Source organism: Macadamia integrifolia, chromosome 4 (assembly GCF_013358625.1).
Source record: "Macadamia integrifolia cultivar HAES 741 chromosome 4, SCU_Mint_v3, whole genome shotgun sequence".
Lineage (NCBI taxonomy): Eukaryota > Viridiplantae > Streptophyta > Magnoliopsida > Proteales > Proteaceae > Macadamia > Macadamia integrifolia.
In genome coordinates, this window is record NC_056560.1 from 8,390,696 (window position 1) to 8,408,028 (window position 17,333).

Below are 17,333 nucleotides of genomic sequence, written 5' to 3' on the forward strand. Positions count from 1 at the left end.
TAAAACAATTCAATTAAATGTTACAATTTATATTCATTTCATTAAAATTTTTAAAGGATCATTGTTTGGATAAAAAATTAGAAAATCATTTAAAATCGTTTAAATAGATCGTTTATAAATGGTTTTGATATTAGTATATGAATCCGTTTATTAAATGATTCAATTTTGGTTTTACCTAAAAAATCTTGTATCCAATTAAATCGAATTATCGACACCAAAATCGAGCCGATTAACAGCCTTAACTCCGAGGGCTGTATTAATACCTATATCGGTGCCAGTCTCCAACGATACGGATTGTGTTGGATACGTATTGTCCTACACGCTTATAAGATACCGATACCGAGAACCCGGTCCCACCTGGAGCCAGGTTTCGTTACTTACGCCCCTTACCCCCGCTTCACCGATCATCTGCGCCATTTGGTTTTTTGGCGCTTTCTGTTACGCTTCGATAAGAGCAAAAATCTCCGAAGCCTCCATGGATTTGGTTCCTGTAACAAGTATTACTTATTTATGAATTCCTTCAATTCAAGTTTTCTTCTTCTTCTTCTTCAATCTCCATTCCTCATAGATTAAATTCAGAACTTCTAACTTGATCATTCACTTCGTGCGTGATTTAGGCCGAGATCATCAATATTTTTTTTTTTTCTAAAGGAAGTGAACATGGGTTCTGAATCTACCATTCCCCCGAGTGTTTCGGGCGAGAAACCTCAAAGCCCAGGTAATTGGTTTATCTCTTCATCATTAACTTCGAGCTTCTTCTCTGTTCTTCACAACCCTTCTCCTTCCCTTTATTTGGTTCTCTTATTTGATTTATAAAATTAATATCGTTATTGTTTCAGTGCTGAATTCTCTGGGAGGCTGTGTTTGATCTGTCGATAAGGGTTTTTCAGAGCTCTTTTTTCTTTTTTTGGGCAATTGCAACTACGAATTATAGTTATATTCTAGAAGTCCAACATAAAAGGATCGATTTATTTTTTTCAATTTACTAATAGGCTTTGTCCCTGAGTGTTGAATGGTCCTGATAATTCTGAATGATATCGAATAGTAATGCATGTTTTTGAATTTGTTTTCAACTTGATGCTGTTGGAGGGCGAGGATACGAAAAACTGAACCTTATGATTGTTAAAAATCTCCTTAGCCTTTGATATACTGCACAATTTCCATCCCCGTTTCCTATTTCCGCTGCCTCAACTACCGAATGCTTATAGATTAGTTTAAAATCTGTTATTCATTTTCTTCCTTTGTGTTTCAACCCGTCTTTAAGAATTTGTTTTTATGTCGTCTATTTCGAGTTTAGCCAGTATGGGAGTAAAATTGCATTATGTCTTTGCCCTCTTTGTTTCCCATGGTTTTGTAATTTTTATTCTTGTAGAGGTCAATGATTCAGCTGGTTCATCTCACTATTTTGATGCACTGGCTAATGTTGAATGTATACTAAAGTCGTGGCATTTCAGATTCTTGGTCCATTTTGTTGTGCAAGAGCTCTTTGTTTCAAACTCTAGAGGCGATGAGGACATCATCATTCTTTTGGGGCCCGAGAAGTTCTAAGTAATTCCAAATGATTTACTTCACTTTAGCTGCTTGGACAGTATAGCATCCTTTATTACCAAAAAAAATAAAAATGTATAGCATCTTCAAGATGGTAAAGGCTGTCAATGGATTTTCGTGCATTGCCAAAGAAAACCATTTGCTTGAGTACTAGTGACCCTTAGGGAGCTGCACACTTCCCGACCATCCATCTTAGCCCACTGCAGAGGAGTGTGAGAGGCCAAAGCTCATGCAGCTACATCCTGATGTTGGTCCCACAGTGACTGTAATGGGAATTCTGTAGATCTTATGCTACTAGACCTTCATTGAAGTTATTCAGTACCTTAATTTGAGGACAATTTCAAGTCCTCTCTCTTTCTCTGAGCACTTCTTTTCCTAAAAAACAATTTCAGTAAAGGGATGACAATGCCAGGACACCTGCGAGAGCTCACTGGCATTTCATGACTGTTGTTGACAGCTTACTCATTTTCATGTCATCAAAAGCTCCCCTTTGATAGTCATATAAAAAATAAATTGGAAGGTAATATTTTATTTATTCCCCCTCTTAAGCGTAATACATCGATGAATAAGTTCCTGTGTTTTATTTTATTACAGTTTTCAATTAACATTGTCAAAGTTTGTACAGATTGGATTGTCTATGTCCTTGTTATATAGTGCAATAGATAAGAAGGTTTCCCGCTAGTACCTTTTTCCTGTTAAGGCCAATATGTTTTTCCTGTCGTTTCATGATGATCAAAGATGGCTGAAGATGCAGAAATATGTACTCATATAGAAACTCTAATCAGTCTTTGTAGATCAAACACCATTTGTTCTATTTTATGAGCATTCTCCAATAGATTTTTCTTCTTCTTTATGTCAGGGTCAGAGCTTGTGAAACCAATGGATGGGAATGGGCAAGTTGCCAAAGGAGAAACTCTGAAAGAAACTTCATCAAAATCAGTGTTTGTGAACTCCGAACCAATGAGAGAGGAGCAAGTGCAAAATGCTGTAAATTTTCTATCACATCCTAAGGTTAGGGGATCCCCAGTCATCTACAGGCGTTCTTTCCTCGAGAAAAAAGGCCTCACAAGGGAGGAGATAGATGAAGCCTTCCGCCGTGTACCTGTAAGCAAAAACCTTGTTTTAGTCTTTGCCTTGTTCTATATATACCGTTTAAATTCATGAGGACAAATTTTAATGGTCCTTTCATTTCTCTTATGTCCATGCTTCATGTGTAATATTTTATATATATCTCAGGACCCACCTTCAACTGTTACAAGTGCGCAGCCAACTATGCAAAATCAAGGTAAAAAGGGAACAGCATTTGGACTTTGGGCTGGATATTGGGACTCTTTTATCTTAATTTTCACATTTCATCCGATATGTTATTGTCTCACTGTATCATTGATCACAGATGGCCAGTTGAATTCATCTGCAAATATGCAGACACAAACACAAACTCCACAACCTGCAGCAGCTGCTCCTACCGGTGTTGTTTCTACAGTGGCCACTTTATCAAAGTACCAGTTTCATTGGTCTCATGCTTTTCTTGCTGTAGGGTTGCTTGCTGCTTCTGGAGCTGGATCTGCCTTGTTCTTTAAGGTATTAGAACACCATTTAACCATCAAACTGGTTGCGTATGGTGCTATTGTTGACTCAGTGAGCTATATGGTTCCTAAAGATCCCACTCACCCAGATGAGAGTGTGGGAATGGCTACACATAACCCCCCCAAAAAAAAAAGTTATTTTGAGTTTTAGTAGCAATGTGATTAATTAATTTGTTCCAATAGATTAATTCAATCAAATCCTTCAAGATTTAAAAACTTTGAAATAGGAATCCTCGGAACATGCCAACTGCAATTTTTCAAATAAATATGGGGGAAAGTTATTTTAAGTAGCATTGTGAATCATTCCTTCCATTTGTAATGGAATAAATATTGTTCCGAGATTTGTAACTTGCTAATTTGGACCCCCTTCTCACGTTAGGTAATTGGTTGAACCAAGAGATTAGGTATTTGTATTTGCCTAAAATTACAACCATATGTGTGATATATTGTAAATGACATCTGGAACCTAAGTTTTATTACTATAATCTACTGCAACAAACCTATACCTGCAATATAAGAAGTTTAATGTTGGTAAACACATAGTTGTCAAGACATCGCCTAGGCGACCAGGCACCTTGGTCATCTAGGCGGGTGCCTTATGGGTGTCGCGTTGCATCCAGGCCCCTCCAACGCCTTGGGTTGCCTTGATGCTGTGACAACTGTGAGTAAAGCAATGAGAATGGGCATACATCTGATGTTGGTTTTTGTCTTCGGAAAATGTTCTTTACCACTAAATTACTTTTCTTTTCTGGGGAATATTATATTTATTTCTCCTATCATCTCTGGAATCTTAAGTTTGGACATTGATCAAAAGTATCAGGAGTTGAGTCTTAAGAATGTAAAAACTGAGCCGATTTCATGGGTATTTTACATTACCAACTACCTGGTAGGTATTTTATTTTGATTTTTCCAGTAAGGAGTATGTATAGATTATAGAAGGTTCTTGGTGTCATAGATATTTTTTTACCATTTCAACCTGGTTCACATGTGGCTGCCAATCAGATGACATATTCTCTGTGTAGCATGCTGTTGTCCCTAGGTTGAAGTCTTGGATTAGAAAGGTGGTTTTCGAAGAAGACGGAGAAGAAGAAGGTGACAAGAAAAGAAATTCAAAACCAAGTCTGGCTGAAGAAGCTGCAGCAGCTGCAAAGGCAGCTGCCGCTGCAGCTGCAGATGTGGCCAAAGCCAGTCAGGAAATGTTGAACTCCAAAAGTGGAGGTGGGTTTATATACATACATATATGCATATTCTCCTTTCTTTATGACTTCATTCAAATGAATCCTGACCTCTGTGTATCTTTTCCAGAGAAGAAGTACTTTGAGGCCTTTAGGAGTTTGTTGGATGTCCAGGTAGAGGAAATGAGGTCTATGAGTAATTCTATTCAGAAATTGGAGGCTACAAGAGACATTGCTCTTTCGTCAAACAAGCAGACAGATGAACATACTCAAACGTTATCATGGAATGGTAAGCTATTTCCCTGTTTCTTCCATATTGTTTGCTTTTAAATGTTTCATTGCCATATAATTTTGTTCCTATTGTATCTTCATTCTTATGATTGGAGTCTTTCGTGCAGTGAGGCCTTCATCAACACCTGCATCTATGGAGCCCTCAGTTGCACCTTATCCAAAATCATATATGGAGGTATTTAACTTGCCTGAGCTTCCTGTTTCTTGCTCATACTTGGTTGAAGTGGGTACTTTCAGCATTTCCTACTGTTTAGAAAAAGAATTTAGAAATCTGAATGTTGGAATGATTTGGTTGCACTGGTCACGCCCTTTAATATGGGAATGACTTGGTTAATGAACTTGACACTTAACAGAGGAGCCTTGAAACAGCAAATGTATACTGGGATATGTGTCTCCCTTTGGTTGTCTTAAGGTATCATTCCAATATGTCCCGTGTTCTATGTCGTGCTTGGGGTTCATACTGTTATGTAATCAAATCAGTATTCATTAAAGATAAATAAAAGCAGAAAATAAAGTTACTTATGGTATTTCTAGCAATTAAGCCTTTTTTCAATGAGATTAGTAACTGAAGATGCAAAGGGAATTTGAACACAAGACCTGTATTCAACAACATATTCCTGGTCTTTCCACCTTAGACAAGTAAGCATACTCTAATCTGAAGAGCAATCCCTTTTATATTGTTCTGTCTAATATTTTCACAGGAAGAAGCATTCCTCTCTGTAATTTGAACCATGGATCTAATATTTAATGGCTCAGGAAAAGGCAAGCTTTTTCCATTTTTATTAAAGAGTGATGCGATTCTTTTTTTCATAACATTGATTAATTTCATTTCTGTTCTTTCTTTCTTCCTCTTTTTTTTTTTTCGGTAATTTTCCCGCATCCACATTCGTGATGTTGCATAAAGTGGGATGGAATTGCATATGAAGCATACTAATGATTTTTAAAACAGTTGAAAAATAATTTAAATATTTTTATTAATCCTTATTTGACATCAACCATAAGTGAGAAAAAGTAAATATTCAAGAGACGAGATTTTTTTCCCATAACAATTTCGCAAATTCATATAATTGTATAGTTGTGGTTGCTCAAAAGCAATCCAGATATCTTCTGTTCATCCGGTCAAATTTGTTTTAACCATTTAGGTAACCTTTGACACTCAAAGCGAAAACCAACATGGATATGGGATCAGAAATCTGTCCACAACACAGTTATTCAGTAGGGTATAACACGATTGATACTGTTCTGGACCTTTTTCAATTTTTAATTAAGAAGGAAATTGTATCTTTGAAGCCCTGGGAGCAAATGCCACATGATTAGGTAAAACATCTATGTTGAGCTTGCTTCTAGTGGCCATTTGTGTGATACCAAATAATAAAAACATGATGTTAGGTATGTCGGGAGTTGTGGATCTGACACGTGGTCAATGTGAGCATGATCATGAATAGTATAAGCAATTCTCTGCACCTGTAAAGTCCGTTTTGTCATATGGTGATGCAGTTGAATTAGACATTAATCCTGTATAGAGGTCTATGCGTAAGCTTGGGAGGCCCATAAGCTCTCAAGGTGCTGGTGGCAGTATCTTTGGGTAGTTATATTATAGATTGGGCCTTTTATTTTTGGGTTTCATTGTAGTGGACCTAGTGGTTGCAGGTTCGAGTTGGGAAACAGCCTCTCCGCGAAGTGGGCGTAAGGCTGCATATATTATGACCCTCCTCAAACCCCGCAGTTGCTGGATCCTCGTGCACTGGGTATGCCTTTTTTTTTTTATTGTAATGGACCTAACTTATAGGTCAATAAAGTGGGATTAGTAGTTAAGTGTTTGAGTTTAATAAGAATACTTAATAAATAGAGTTTTGTTTTGAGTTTGTTTACTTTATTAAGTGAGAGTGATAAGGAGTCCTTTTATGAGTAAATTTAGGAATTTTATAATGTCCTTATACATGTAACACACCCCCATATGCCTCCATATGGGATTAATGTCCAATACAACTGCATCATATGGTTTATTACTTCCTTATTTTTTAATTCAAAATTTGGCAGTACAAATGTTTGAGTTCTGAAACTCTCTTTGCAGATAATGGCTGCGGTTCAACGAGGAGAGAAACCTGCTGGGATCAGAGTAATTTCCCCTCCTACCCCTAACATTCAATCAGTTTGGTTATATTGGATTTCAATTATACTCTTCTCCTCTCTAATTCTGGTCTGTTTTCAGGAGATCAACGATCTGCCTCCCAACCCTAATCAGCTACCGTCAAATCCTCAATTAGCATCTAGAGCAAAGGTTTGCCTTACAAGTTTAAACCATCTTATTTTACCTTCGTGTAACAAAATACAGATTGCCTTTGTGTCTTTATTCCTGTTAGATAAGTAGCTGAAGGAATAAATGATAAGAGTCAGATTTATATTGATGATTTATTATCATTGATGTGTATTGTCATTCCCAAAGAACCGTAGCAGCATGACTGGATTCTTTCTGCTGTCGTAGTGGAGGCCATATGATTGTTTAAGCCATCCAATCCATGAGCCCACCTCTTGGATGTGCTATAGCCCAAAAAAGAAAAATAAGAAAAAAATATTATATTTCTGACCATCAGATAATCAGTCTCCTCTTGCAGTTCGTAAGGATGGGGGCATAGTTTTCTGGTTGGACTCTTCCGAAACCTGCGTGAGATCTGAATCTGATGTCTATGATATTCAACTAGCTGGAATGAGTTGGCAATAAACAGCAGTGGGACATATATCCTGATAATTTAGTAAAATGGAATCAATTAATGTACCATTTTGATGATTTCGTCGTTGCAACATTCTGGAATGTGCGGGGATTTGTGGTTGATACCCAATTCATGTACTTATATTAATTTCATTTTTTTAATTACCTTCTGAACAGCCATGGGAGGTGGTCAGTCAGGCTCAAAACAACTCCAGCTCTGGTCTTCAGTCCCATATGAATGATGAAGGCTCAAGCTCCAAGGAACAAGATAGCAGGCCTACTTCTCAGTTGAATGGTTACAGTTCAGAACCTTGGTGGCAACAGAAAAGTGTGAGGATCACAGAAATTGAATCTGAGACAACATCAAATGGTGCAGTTGGGGTGACCAATCAGCAGGTGCCTCAGCGTGTGTGGGTTCCTCCCCGGCCACCGCCTGTTGCCATGCCTGAAGCTGTTGCTGCAATCCGACATCAAAAACCATTGAATCTAAAGGGACAAGCTAGCCATGATCAGACAGGTGTACACCCTTCAGATGACATTGATGATGAATTGCTGAGGGTCACAAAAGTATCAGAATCAGGTGGTCAACTGGAAATCGACAATGAGAGTGCGAGCCTGGAATCCAGTGAGATACAGGAGCGGGAAATAAGTAATGAAGGAAACTAATGTGGGACCAGACTTACAATCATCCTCTGGTGTTACCCGTTTAGAGAGAGAAATCAACAGAGCAACTTTCATGCTTATCAGAGCCAAGCCCTTGAACTGACTATGACAGTGTCAGGATTTGACGGCCAAAAGACATGGCTATAGTCCTACATCCCATGGATGCATGAGAGTTTTTGTGAACTCTGTGAAATAATTAAGCATTCTCCAAAGCTGGTGGGGATGGCTGTTGTGAATAGTTCAATAAGAGGAGTGATGCTTCAAGGGCATTGCTTCAGTTATATCAACAGGTTGGTGTTTATAACAAAGAGATTAACTATGGTAGTGTTCTTAAGGGTCACCTTCATACCCTCAAAACTGTTACCCGGCTCTGAGAATTTACTGTTACCCTGGACAAAATTGCATTAGGGTATTTCTCTAATTATGCTTGCCTATCTTCTAGATATCATTGTCATTTTTAAATTAATCATTACTAAGGATAAAACCTATTCAGTTAGGATAAAAATTTGAAAAGTAATTGAATGATTGCAGCAGTGGAGTAACTAAGCTGTCTCAAAGAAAGAAAAAAAATGTGTAATGGAAATATTATTTTCTTTCTCTTTAATTTTGTGCCTAATCTTATTTGCAATATAGAACAAAAGATGATTGCGTGATTCATGAAAAACATTAACTGCCAATGTTATTGATTGAGATTTTCTAAATGACATTTTATAAGTGTATATAGAATATGTAATTTCCTTTTGATTGTCCATTGTTTTATTCTTAAATTTTTTTTTAAATGAGGTATAAAAGAGGGTTTTTAAAATTATTTGAAAATGATTTCTCATGTCTTTAAGAATACAGTTAAAGTGACAAAGTTTTACGTGGATAAAAAATATATTAAATTAGAAAGTAAAAAAAAAAATAAGATTATAAATTATTTGACACTTGAAGCCTGAAAGTGTCAATAAGAAAATTTCTATAAAAAGAAAAAAAAAATCGACAATAGAAGTATTCTTTATTATTTTTTTTAATTTTGGAATATATTTTCTCTCTACTCATGATGAGGAAAGAATCTTTTTTATTCACCCCATCTGACCCTTTGATTGGACTTCCATTGGTTCTTTTAGACCATTAATATATCAATAATAGAGGTGGGAGCTTACAATGAACCCTAGTTCCAACCAGTGTCACGTCCGGGGTTAAAGAACCTTTTAACGTAAATTGGGATCTGAATCAATTCTGTCTGATTTTATTTAAATTGGTATCAGTCAGAATCAGCCCAAGGTTACCCTAGCCTAGATTTGATAGACTAATCTGTATCGTCCTAGTATCCAAAATGACCAATCTAGGCGATCCAGAATTTCAAAACCCTAGTCACGTCTCCATTGTTTGTTTTTTTGGTAGAAGTCACATCACCATTGGTTGGCTGAATATTACTTGATCCTTTATTTTTTTTTGTTTTTTGGCAGTACAGAATAGAAAATAGAACGCATGCTTCATTAAACATTTTTGAGTGACGTTTCTTCTGCATGAAATTTTGTGACGATTATCAGAGTTATTAAAAGGATCAGACACTAGTAGAAGATCCAATCTGACGGTTTGAAATTGACTCAAACCAATGCAAGAGGAGGATGATGTAGCCGTCGATATGTAGAGAGATCAGGAAATGAGACAGAGATTCTAATCCAAGAGCGTAAACTCTGCAGATGTCGCCTCTGTCAAAGCCATTGTGTTACGTGAAAGCCAGAAACTCCTTCGGCAACCAACGTCATGCCACCATCTCTCTTTGTGAACCAGAGACCGCCATTATAAAGTGAAGAACTTTAATGGAATCTTCATTTCTAGAGAGAGAGAAAGATAGAGGGAGAGAGAAGTTGCAGAAAACTTAAATGGAACGATTCCCGCTATCTTTCTATTACAGGATCGCTGATCAACTTGTGGACCAGGTGTTCTTCTTCTTCTTCTCTTTCCTTTTATTTAGTCTTGGTTTCTCTGTCTCTCACGACTTCTGATAGTTTCTCTGTTTCTTACTACTTCTAACTGATTCTTACTCCTCTTATTTGCTTCCTTCTTTCTTGTCCATTTTTTTTTCCCTTCTTTTATTATTCAATCAGGCAAAAGTTTACAGAGATGAACAAAGAATACATGATCTTTACACAACTCTCAGCAGATATTGCAGGCATGTCTCCTGAACCCTACCCCCCCCCCCCCCCGGCCCCCCAACCCTTTTTCTCTTTCTCTCAACCTTTTCATTCCCTTATCTGGTTGAATGGAACATAAATTCCTGAGATTGACTTAGCTAACTCGTGGATTTCCCATATTCTCTCCGTAGCTGGTTGAATTTGGGTTTTTTGGATAGCTGGGTTCTCTTTCTTGTGCAGGAGTCAGTAATTTTGGATTTTCAAACTTATTGGCTCCTGAATTTCCCCCTCCCCCTTTAGTTTTATGTGAATTACAGAACTTTTTGAGCAAAACTTCAGCAATTCCTAAGAATGTATACAAGCTAAAATCATTCTAATATGTGGTTTACAGACTTGCCGAGGTATTACCTCAACATAAGAGTTTTATGGCCTACTCTTTAAATGAAAAGTTTCATCACAAAAAGGTATATGCTCATTTCTCTGTCATATAATTTATTTAAAGCTAGATAAGCTGTGGATTCAGCAGTTTGTAGTACTGAAAATGTTCTCCTCGATGAATTTTCATTTCGCTTAAATACAAGTGTTATCATTTGGAATCTCTTACAATCCTTTGTTTCATTGTTCATTTGATGTTGGATCAGATATATCAAGACTTCATCCAAGAGCTACAAATGTTGAACCAAGTGGTTGGCAATGATTCATTGCCTCAAAAGAATAATTCCCTTTCAAGCATTACGGAGAGGAAGGTACAAACAGGGAATTCATTGTTTTTCCTGAACAAATGAAATGCAATGTCAAGTTTTGATCTTGTCATATACTATAAAACTATCACAAGTGATTACCTGGTTATCCGTGGTTTGCTCTTCTCTAAGTTTCTTTGAGGTTTCACTGTCCACTTCTAACTTTAGTATTGCATGATTCTTGATAGTATTTTTTTTTTTTTGGGCTTAGTTGACATAATTATGTGGAATATATTGGGTATAGTCTTGCTCTAGGGTTGTGAATCTTAAGACGAAGATTGTGTTACAGTGTATTATGTTTGTTGCCTTTACTCATCAAGTAGCCTTAGAAACTGATTCTTCTTTGATACATTTTGAAGAAATTTACTGGTACATCTGGGTGAGATTTTGATCAAGCTTTGTGCTATAGAGTAGAAGTAGAGGTTTATGGGTGAGGGATAAGCATAGTTCCTTTTTCCAAACTATATACTCTTTAATTTGTTAAGGAACTCTTTCTTATGAACTATAATTTTCTGCAGGTTGCACATTGCTGTACAGTAGGAACAAAGAGTATGAGGTAACACTATCTTCCTTGTTCAGGAAATGTCTTTTCATGAAACCTTGGTGAACATGCAGAAAGGGGTGTATATAGAGCATTCTTGAAGACGGGACTCCCATGCAAAGCTGGGTCTTTTGATCATTTGATGTTACATGTGACTTCTTTTCAACATTTATTGTCTGTGTGCTAATGACAGTTTCACCAGAGTTTATGAGGAAAAAACTGGGTTGGCATCTGTTTTCACATTTGATACAACCACTGCCAAGGATTGGAATTTTAATTTGCATAAAGTTAAGTCTTCTCCTTCTCCTAGTCTTTCTTGCATATATAGCATGCCTTTCACTGGCCGTGTTTCACATCTCACTGCTGATGATTCAAAACATGGGGACTCAAACTCTTCACTAAATGGGAGCTCAGAATCCAGGGTCCTTCAAGATGTACATATTGTAAGAAAATTACTCTATCTTGCATAAAAGTATCTATTTAAAGTACAGATCCATCTTTTTGCCCTGAAGAAACAGACCACTAACCATTCAATAATTTTTACCAATCAGTCAGCGAGGTTGATGGAAGGTTTTCTTGAACTTGCCAGAGATAACACGGACAAGGATCTAGAGACATGTGGGATTCTTGGTGCTTTTCTTGTAAGATCCAGGAACTTGTAAATGTCACCTTTTATGTTATTATAGAAGCAAGCTGTTTTACCTTGTATTTTTCTTAATCACTCCCCTCATTCCTATGTTCTGACCTAGTTGATAAGCCCTGCTTAAGATATCAACATCAACCAAAATCACCTCAGATGCATTGATTACTATCTGGCCATTTCATTTTTTTCAAAGGCCATACACTCTCCAATTCTTTTGACAGTATTTCCTATTTATTCATGTATGATCCTCAATGCATTCATTTATTCTATGGCTATATTGTTCCATTAGTTGGAGTGTACAGCACTGGCAGCATGAATGGGAATATGATAAATTGTTTCAATTTGCTACCTCATTTTTCTTCTTTTTATCCTTTTCCATTTTTCCATGTGGTGGGGATTGCGGGTGGGTGAAAAGGCATTAATCATCGTTCTGAAACTTATTAATTTACTTCACTTATTTCCTATATGCAGAAGAAAGGGACCTTTTATGTAACCACTTTGATAGTTCCTAATCAGGAATCTACTTCCAGTTCTGTAAGTCTCTGGGAACTTCCTTACCAACTTGCTTTGGTGCAAGGTCTATATCACAGTTTACCAGTATTTGGTACTGCAAAGCTGCCATAGATTTATGCCAAGTAACCTCTCTTGCTGGATGACAGTGTCAAGCACTAAATGAGGAGGAGATTTACGCTGTACAAAATGAGCACTCCCTCTTTCCCATTGGCTGGATCCATGTATGAGTCATTTATGTTATATCTATTTTTCCTGTAGGATCTACCATGCCAGCCTTAAGCATGATTTCAAATTTGTGAAGTTTTTCACTGCTTGTTGGGAATGCTTCCTTGTTCTGTTTTAATGTTTGTCATCATACCAATCATACCATGTTCTTTTTACTGCATTACAACAACAACAGAGCCTTATCCTAACCATATGAGGTCGGCTACATGGATCCAAACAACATTAAAGAAGAGAAAAGGAAAAGGTTACGAAGTAGAACACAGCTAGATGGGGTCAGCTGCATGGATCCTTGCCCTCCAATACCCTCTATTCAAGGCCATACTAGGGACCAGACCTAAACTGAGCATATCTTTCTTCACAGCCTCCCCTATGGTCATTTTTGGCCTAATCCCTATTACTTTTAGATCCCTCAATCTGGATCAGATAACTTCTCCTTACAGGGGCATCCGCAAGCCTCTTTTGGACATGACCATACCACCACAAACGGCTTTCTCGAACCTTATCATGGATTGGGTCAACTCCCAAATCCGCTCTAGTACTGTCATTTCTTACTTTATCCTTCTTGTTTTCCAGCACATCCATCTTAATATCCTCATCTCTACTACACTTAGTTTGTCTCCGTGCCGCTTCTTAACTGCCCAACATTTTGCCCTGTGCATCATAGCTGGTTGAATGACTGTCCTATAAAATTTTCCTTTGAGATTTATAGGAACAAGTCGGTCGCTCAAGGCTCCCGTCACACCTTTTTACTGCATCACAGTGCATTTTTCTCTTTCTCAGGTGTCTCATGTTATATCATTGTGGCTTTGGGGAAAAGAGATCTAAAACTTCTCTGGCTTTGACATCAATAAAGAATTATGCAAATCTGAGCTCATAGATGAACAATTTGCATTAACAAATGTAACACCACGGCCACCACCTTTAAAAACAGAGGCATTAACTATCAAATTAAATTACAAATAGGGCACTGATAAATAAATAAAATAGGTGGAAACACTCACACCCAACCACATCTAATTATTTTCCTCATGCATTCTTTCAAGATATTTTTGCAGATTTGAACTATCAAATGCCATACGATTTATATGGCGCATATATTTGGCTGTGGAACTAAATTCAAGATGAAAAAACTAGGACAAAATTTTGATCTCACAGAATGTCACTATCTTCTTTGAGCAACATCAACTAAGCATTGTTGACTTTGTCTGATGTCTAGAATTTATTGAAAATTGAATTGAAAAAAAGAATACTACTCAGAAATGCATCCCCACAGTTGAAAAATGTTTTTGGTTTAAATGAAATGTTGGAATGACTAGTCAAGATAAAAAATGAGATCTTTGGAGATTAGAAAGATGGGTTTAAAATGCCTATTAGCACACAGTGAGTCGTTGAAAGTCAAACTTTATCTATTTGGGACTTCAATGCATGGGCCGGACATATATGAATTGATGTCAATACATGGGACTCTTTTTGCATTTAAAATATTGGTACCAGTTATTTAAATTTTGGTAACTACATCAAGATCCCTTTTTCTTGTATAGATGTGATTTTTTAATATGTACTTCTTGAGATGAAGTCCTTGTTGCTGATCATGCTTATGCATTATATATATATATATATATATATCAATTGACAAAAGTATAAGAAATTGATCTTGGTCATAAAAAATAATAATAATAATTATATTAAAAAAAAAAAACTTTACAAGAAAACAGCTGTAGACATGTAGTCCTGATTGAAGACTCCTGTTATTAGCACTAATCCAAGTCTTAAGGCTTTTATTTCTGGTTTAGAACCTCCTTAAAATTTGTCTTCTTGGAACATATGTTGGAGGTTGGTTCCTCCTCTTCTACAATTCAGAAGGCTCTGAACCAACATCACCATGACCACCCCAGAAAAGAAAGGAAAAGAAACCAGTGTACTAGTGTTTCTAAAATTGCCCACACTCCTTGTGAGGCTACTTTGTATCAATTGCTATGAAGCCAAAAATGTTTGTCGTAGTTTATTGCAATGACTAAATGTCTCCCCTTTTATCCACTTCCTGTAATATTGAGCATTAGGTAATGATGTCATTGAAATTTTAGTGGTTCTGTTAGAACTCTATACTCAATTCCTTCATATTTGTTTTCAGACGCATCCTTCTCAGACTTGCTTCATGTCGTCCATAGATTTGCACACTCATTACTCCTATCAGGTAACCTTGGACTGTATCTTTTTCTCTCTCCTCGTCACTTGCTCTTGCAGTCATATCATATTAGTTTGTTGAGGTGTGTTTCTTGTGATTATACGCTATATTGTCAACCTTGGTCAGATTGCTCTCTACATAAAGCAATAAATTTTGGATCTAGCACAGGTGGTTGGATTTTATTCATGTGCGGACTGGGTTGTTACCGGTTGATGAATTTTGATTCATATACACTGCTATTATTATGTATTACAATTTAATTTTCAACTCTATATTCATCAGACTAAATTCAATTGGTGAATTGTTCAAAATAGTCAGAATTGAGCATCCTGCAGCTATTGTTTTGGGATCAAATACCTATCTAAGTTAACTCTTCTCTCGTCTGCAGGTAATGTTGCCCGAGGCTTTTGCCATTGTCATGGCTCCAACTGATACCTCAAGGTGCACTACTCTTCACCTGAATGCTGTAGATTGAATTCAAACAACTAATTCAAGAATTCCCGACTGAATTTCAATATTCTATTCCGCTGAACTGGCTCTTACTAGAATTATATATGGAAATTCTTATGAAGAGTTATCCATATGAAGAGCAACTGACCCCTTTTTTTCATTTGTTTTCTTCCTTTTCTGTTCAAAGAGAAGTCGTTCTCTTATTGCGTATTCTACGAGAGGCAACCTAGACATAATGATTGTCCGACGAGGTTTCTGTGTATTTATAGTCAACACAACACACACAAATATAAATAGATGGATGGATACAAATTATTCTTATTTTTCAGATTTATATTAATGACCCTGAGAAGAGAAAGAATTCTGTTAGCTGAACATTTTCATGGTCCATGGACATCAAACTTTTGGTTCTGTTTTAATTATTTTGTATCTTGAAGCCCCAGAATAGTGCACAACTTTTGGATGCATTAAATATTTTGATTCTTCTTACCCCAAAAAAAATCTGAATGTCCCCTGCCCCTCTTTTCCTATTGATTTGTGTGTGCATGCTTGCTTGTGTCTTAAATCTTAATATATCATATCTAGGTTAAAATCACATTGAACCTTTCAAAGTAGAGCACCTTTGTTAATTCTGTGTCAAATGACTTGCCACATTCTTGTGCAATGAACTCAGAAGAATATTGTTACTGTTTTATTAATTTATTATTGCAGACCACTTGTTGAGACTCATGTCTTTCTGTTTCAACAGGAGCTATGGAATATTTCGTTTGACTGAACCTGGTGGTCTGTCTGTCCTGAAAGATTGCCAGGAGAGGGGATTTCACTCTCACCCTGAACCACCTGATGGGAGTCCACTTTATGAGCACTGCTCTAATGTTTATATAAATCAAAATCTGAGGTTTGAAATCTTTGATTTACGCTGATTGATGGAAGCTTATGCTAGTTCAAAAGCATTAATATAGTTGTTTGAATGTGTGAGTTGATCGGGTTTTCGAATTTCAGTTACTCTGCAAAACCAATCTCTCTGTGTCAGCTAATTATGTTTACAATAACGTAGTTAAGGAATGCAATTGTATGAACTTTCTTTTTTGGATATTCCACTTAATCAAGAATTCAAGATAAACAAACCAATTTTACAAATTTAATTGGTGATGACACAGACTGCTATGTACTCACAGAACTATGAGATTGCATGTGCTTGTTGGTTGGTGGGTGTGGAAACACACTTTTAAAGCTTTACACGCTGTACCAATATGATTGATATATGGTTTGATACATCGACTGTAGCGGATCAATACGTGACTTGATATGTTTGATATATGGTCGATACCTATCGATATACTCAATACATCTCTTATAAACTACAGAAAAAGATCCATGACTGCAAAACAATTGCCAAAATTTATTTTCAGACATTCTAATCATTTCATTTTGGATAAAATTAATTTGATTCCTTTCTTCTACTAACAGAAGTGATATGGTTGATTTTTATTATCATTTGGGGATTAAACAGCCTGCAATCAAGGATCGAATGATCAATCAAAATTTTTTATTTTCTTTCGCTCATTTATTTTTAGTGTTGTGATACAATGTACCACTAGATTAGTGGAAAAACAACTAGAACGATTGCATCAAATTAGGGTTTTTTGTTAATGACACGCACCTAAATCCTAAATTTTTCCCAAATTAAAAATGACATTTTTTTTTTTCATATTAATACATTTAAAAACCTTATTCTTTATGTATAATCAATTAAATCGTCATACTTTGTTCTTATTTTTATACATTATATATTTTAAATATTATTTATTTATCGTTTTATGTTTCAAAACTGTATATGATACCCAGTACTGATACTTTAAGCCTTGAATTGCAACTTTCCTTTGTCAACCATTGAAACCATGTCAACAGTTTGGAGTAAAATGTAGGTCAGCAATTGA

At 36.4% G+C, this 17,333-nt stretch overlaps 2 protein-coding genes across 4 annotated transcripts; both read left to right on the forward strand.

Moving 5' to 3' along the window:
- Positions 1–344: 344 nt before the first annotated feature.
- LOC122076031 (peroxisomal membrane protein PEX14-like) lies at positions 345–8,394 on the forward strand. 2 transcript variants are annotated; one of them, XM_042641303.1, is made up of 11 exons: positions 345–497; positions 618–718; positions 2,408–2,652; positions 2,785–2,833; positions 2,942–3,129; positions 4,157–4,352; positions 4,440–4,598; positions 4,708–4,775; positions 6,675–6,719; positions 6,813–6,881; positions 7,488–8,394. In XM_042641303.1, the coding sequence occupies exons 2-11, from the start codon at positions 661–663 to the stop codon at positions 7,974–7,976; spliced, it is 1,566 nt and encodes a 521-aa protein (XP_042497237.1). In that variant the 5' UTR covers positions 345–497; positions 618–660; the 3' UTR covers positions 7,977–8,394. The 2 variants fall into 2 exon arrangements, with proteins under 2 accessions (XP_042497237.1, XP_042497238.1); XM_042641304.1 differs by having other exon boundaries at positions 426–497; positions 652–718.
- Positions 8,395–9,583: 1,189 nt separating this feature from the next.
- On the forward strand, positions 9,584–16,538 carry LOC122075913 (AMSH-like ubiquitin thioesterase 2). Of its 2 annotated transcripts, none has more exons than XM_042641135.1 (12): positions 9,584–9,901; positions 10,070–10,134; positions 10,488–10,560; positions 10,738–10,842; positions 11,355–11,392; positions 11,580–11,820; positions 11,929–12,018; positions 12,492–12,554; positions 12,680–12,754; positions 14,890–14,952; positions 15,332–15,384; positions 16,142–16,538. In XM_042641135.1, the coding sequence occupies exons 1-12, from the start codon at positions 9,845–9,847 to the stop codon at positions 16,314–16,316; spliced, it is 1,098 nt and encodes a 365-aa protein (XP_042497069.1). In that variant the 5' UTR covers positions 9,584–9,844; the 3' UTR covers positions 16,317–16,538. The 2 variants fall into 2 exon arrangements, with proteins under 2 accessions (XP_042497069.1, XP_042497068.1); XM_042641134.1 differs by having other exon boundaries at positions 9,588–9,901; positions 11,571–11,820.
- Positions 16,539–17,333: the final 795 nt, after the last annotated feature.

What these genes read in the sequence shown, in the direction of transcription:
- LOC122076031 (XM_042641303.1), top strand. Translation starts at nt 661, where the DNA reads ATGGGTTCTGAATCTACCATTCCCCCGAGTGTTTCGGGCGAGAAACCT. An exon ending in GTTGAACTCCAAAAGTGGAG is followed by an intron (nt 4,353 to 4,439) that starts GTGGGTTTATAT and finishes TATCTTTTCCAG; the next exon opens with AGAAGAAGTACTTTGAGGCC. An exon ending in ATCCAAAATCATATATGGAG is followed by an intron (nt 4,776 to 6,674) that starts GTATTTAACTTG and finishes CTCTCTTTGCAG; the next exon opens with ATAATGGCTGCGGTTCAACG.
- LOC122075913 (XM_042641134.1), top strand. Translation starts at nt 9,845, where the DNA reads ATGGAACGATTCCCGCTATCTTTCTATTACAGGATCGCTGATCAACTT. An exon ending in TTCCCATTGGCTGGATCCAT is followed by an intron (nt 12,755 to 14,889) that starts GTATGAGTCATT and finishes ATTTGTTTTCAG; the next exon opens with ACGCATCCTTCTCAGACTTG. An exon ending in ACACTCATTACTCCTATCAG is followed by an intron (nt 14,953 to 15,331) that starts GTAACCTTGGAC and finishes TCTCGTCTGCAG; the next exon opens with GTAATGTTGCCCGAGGCTTT.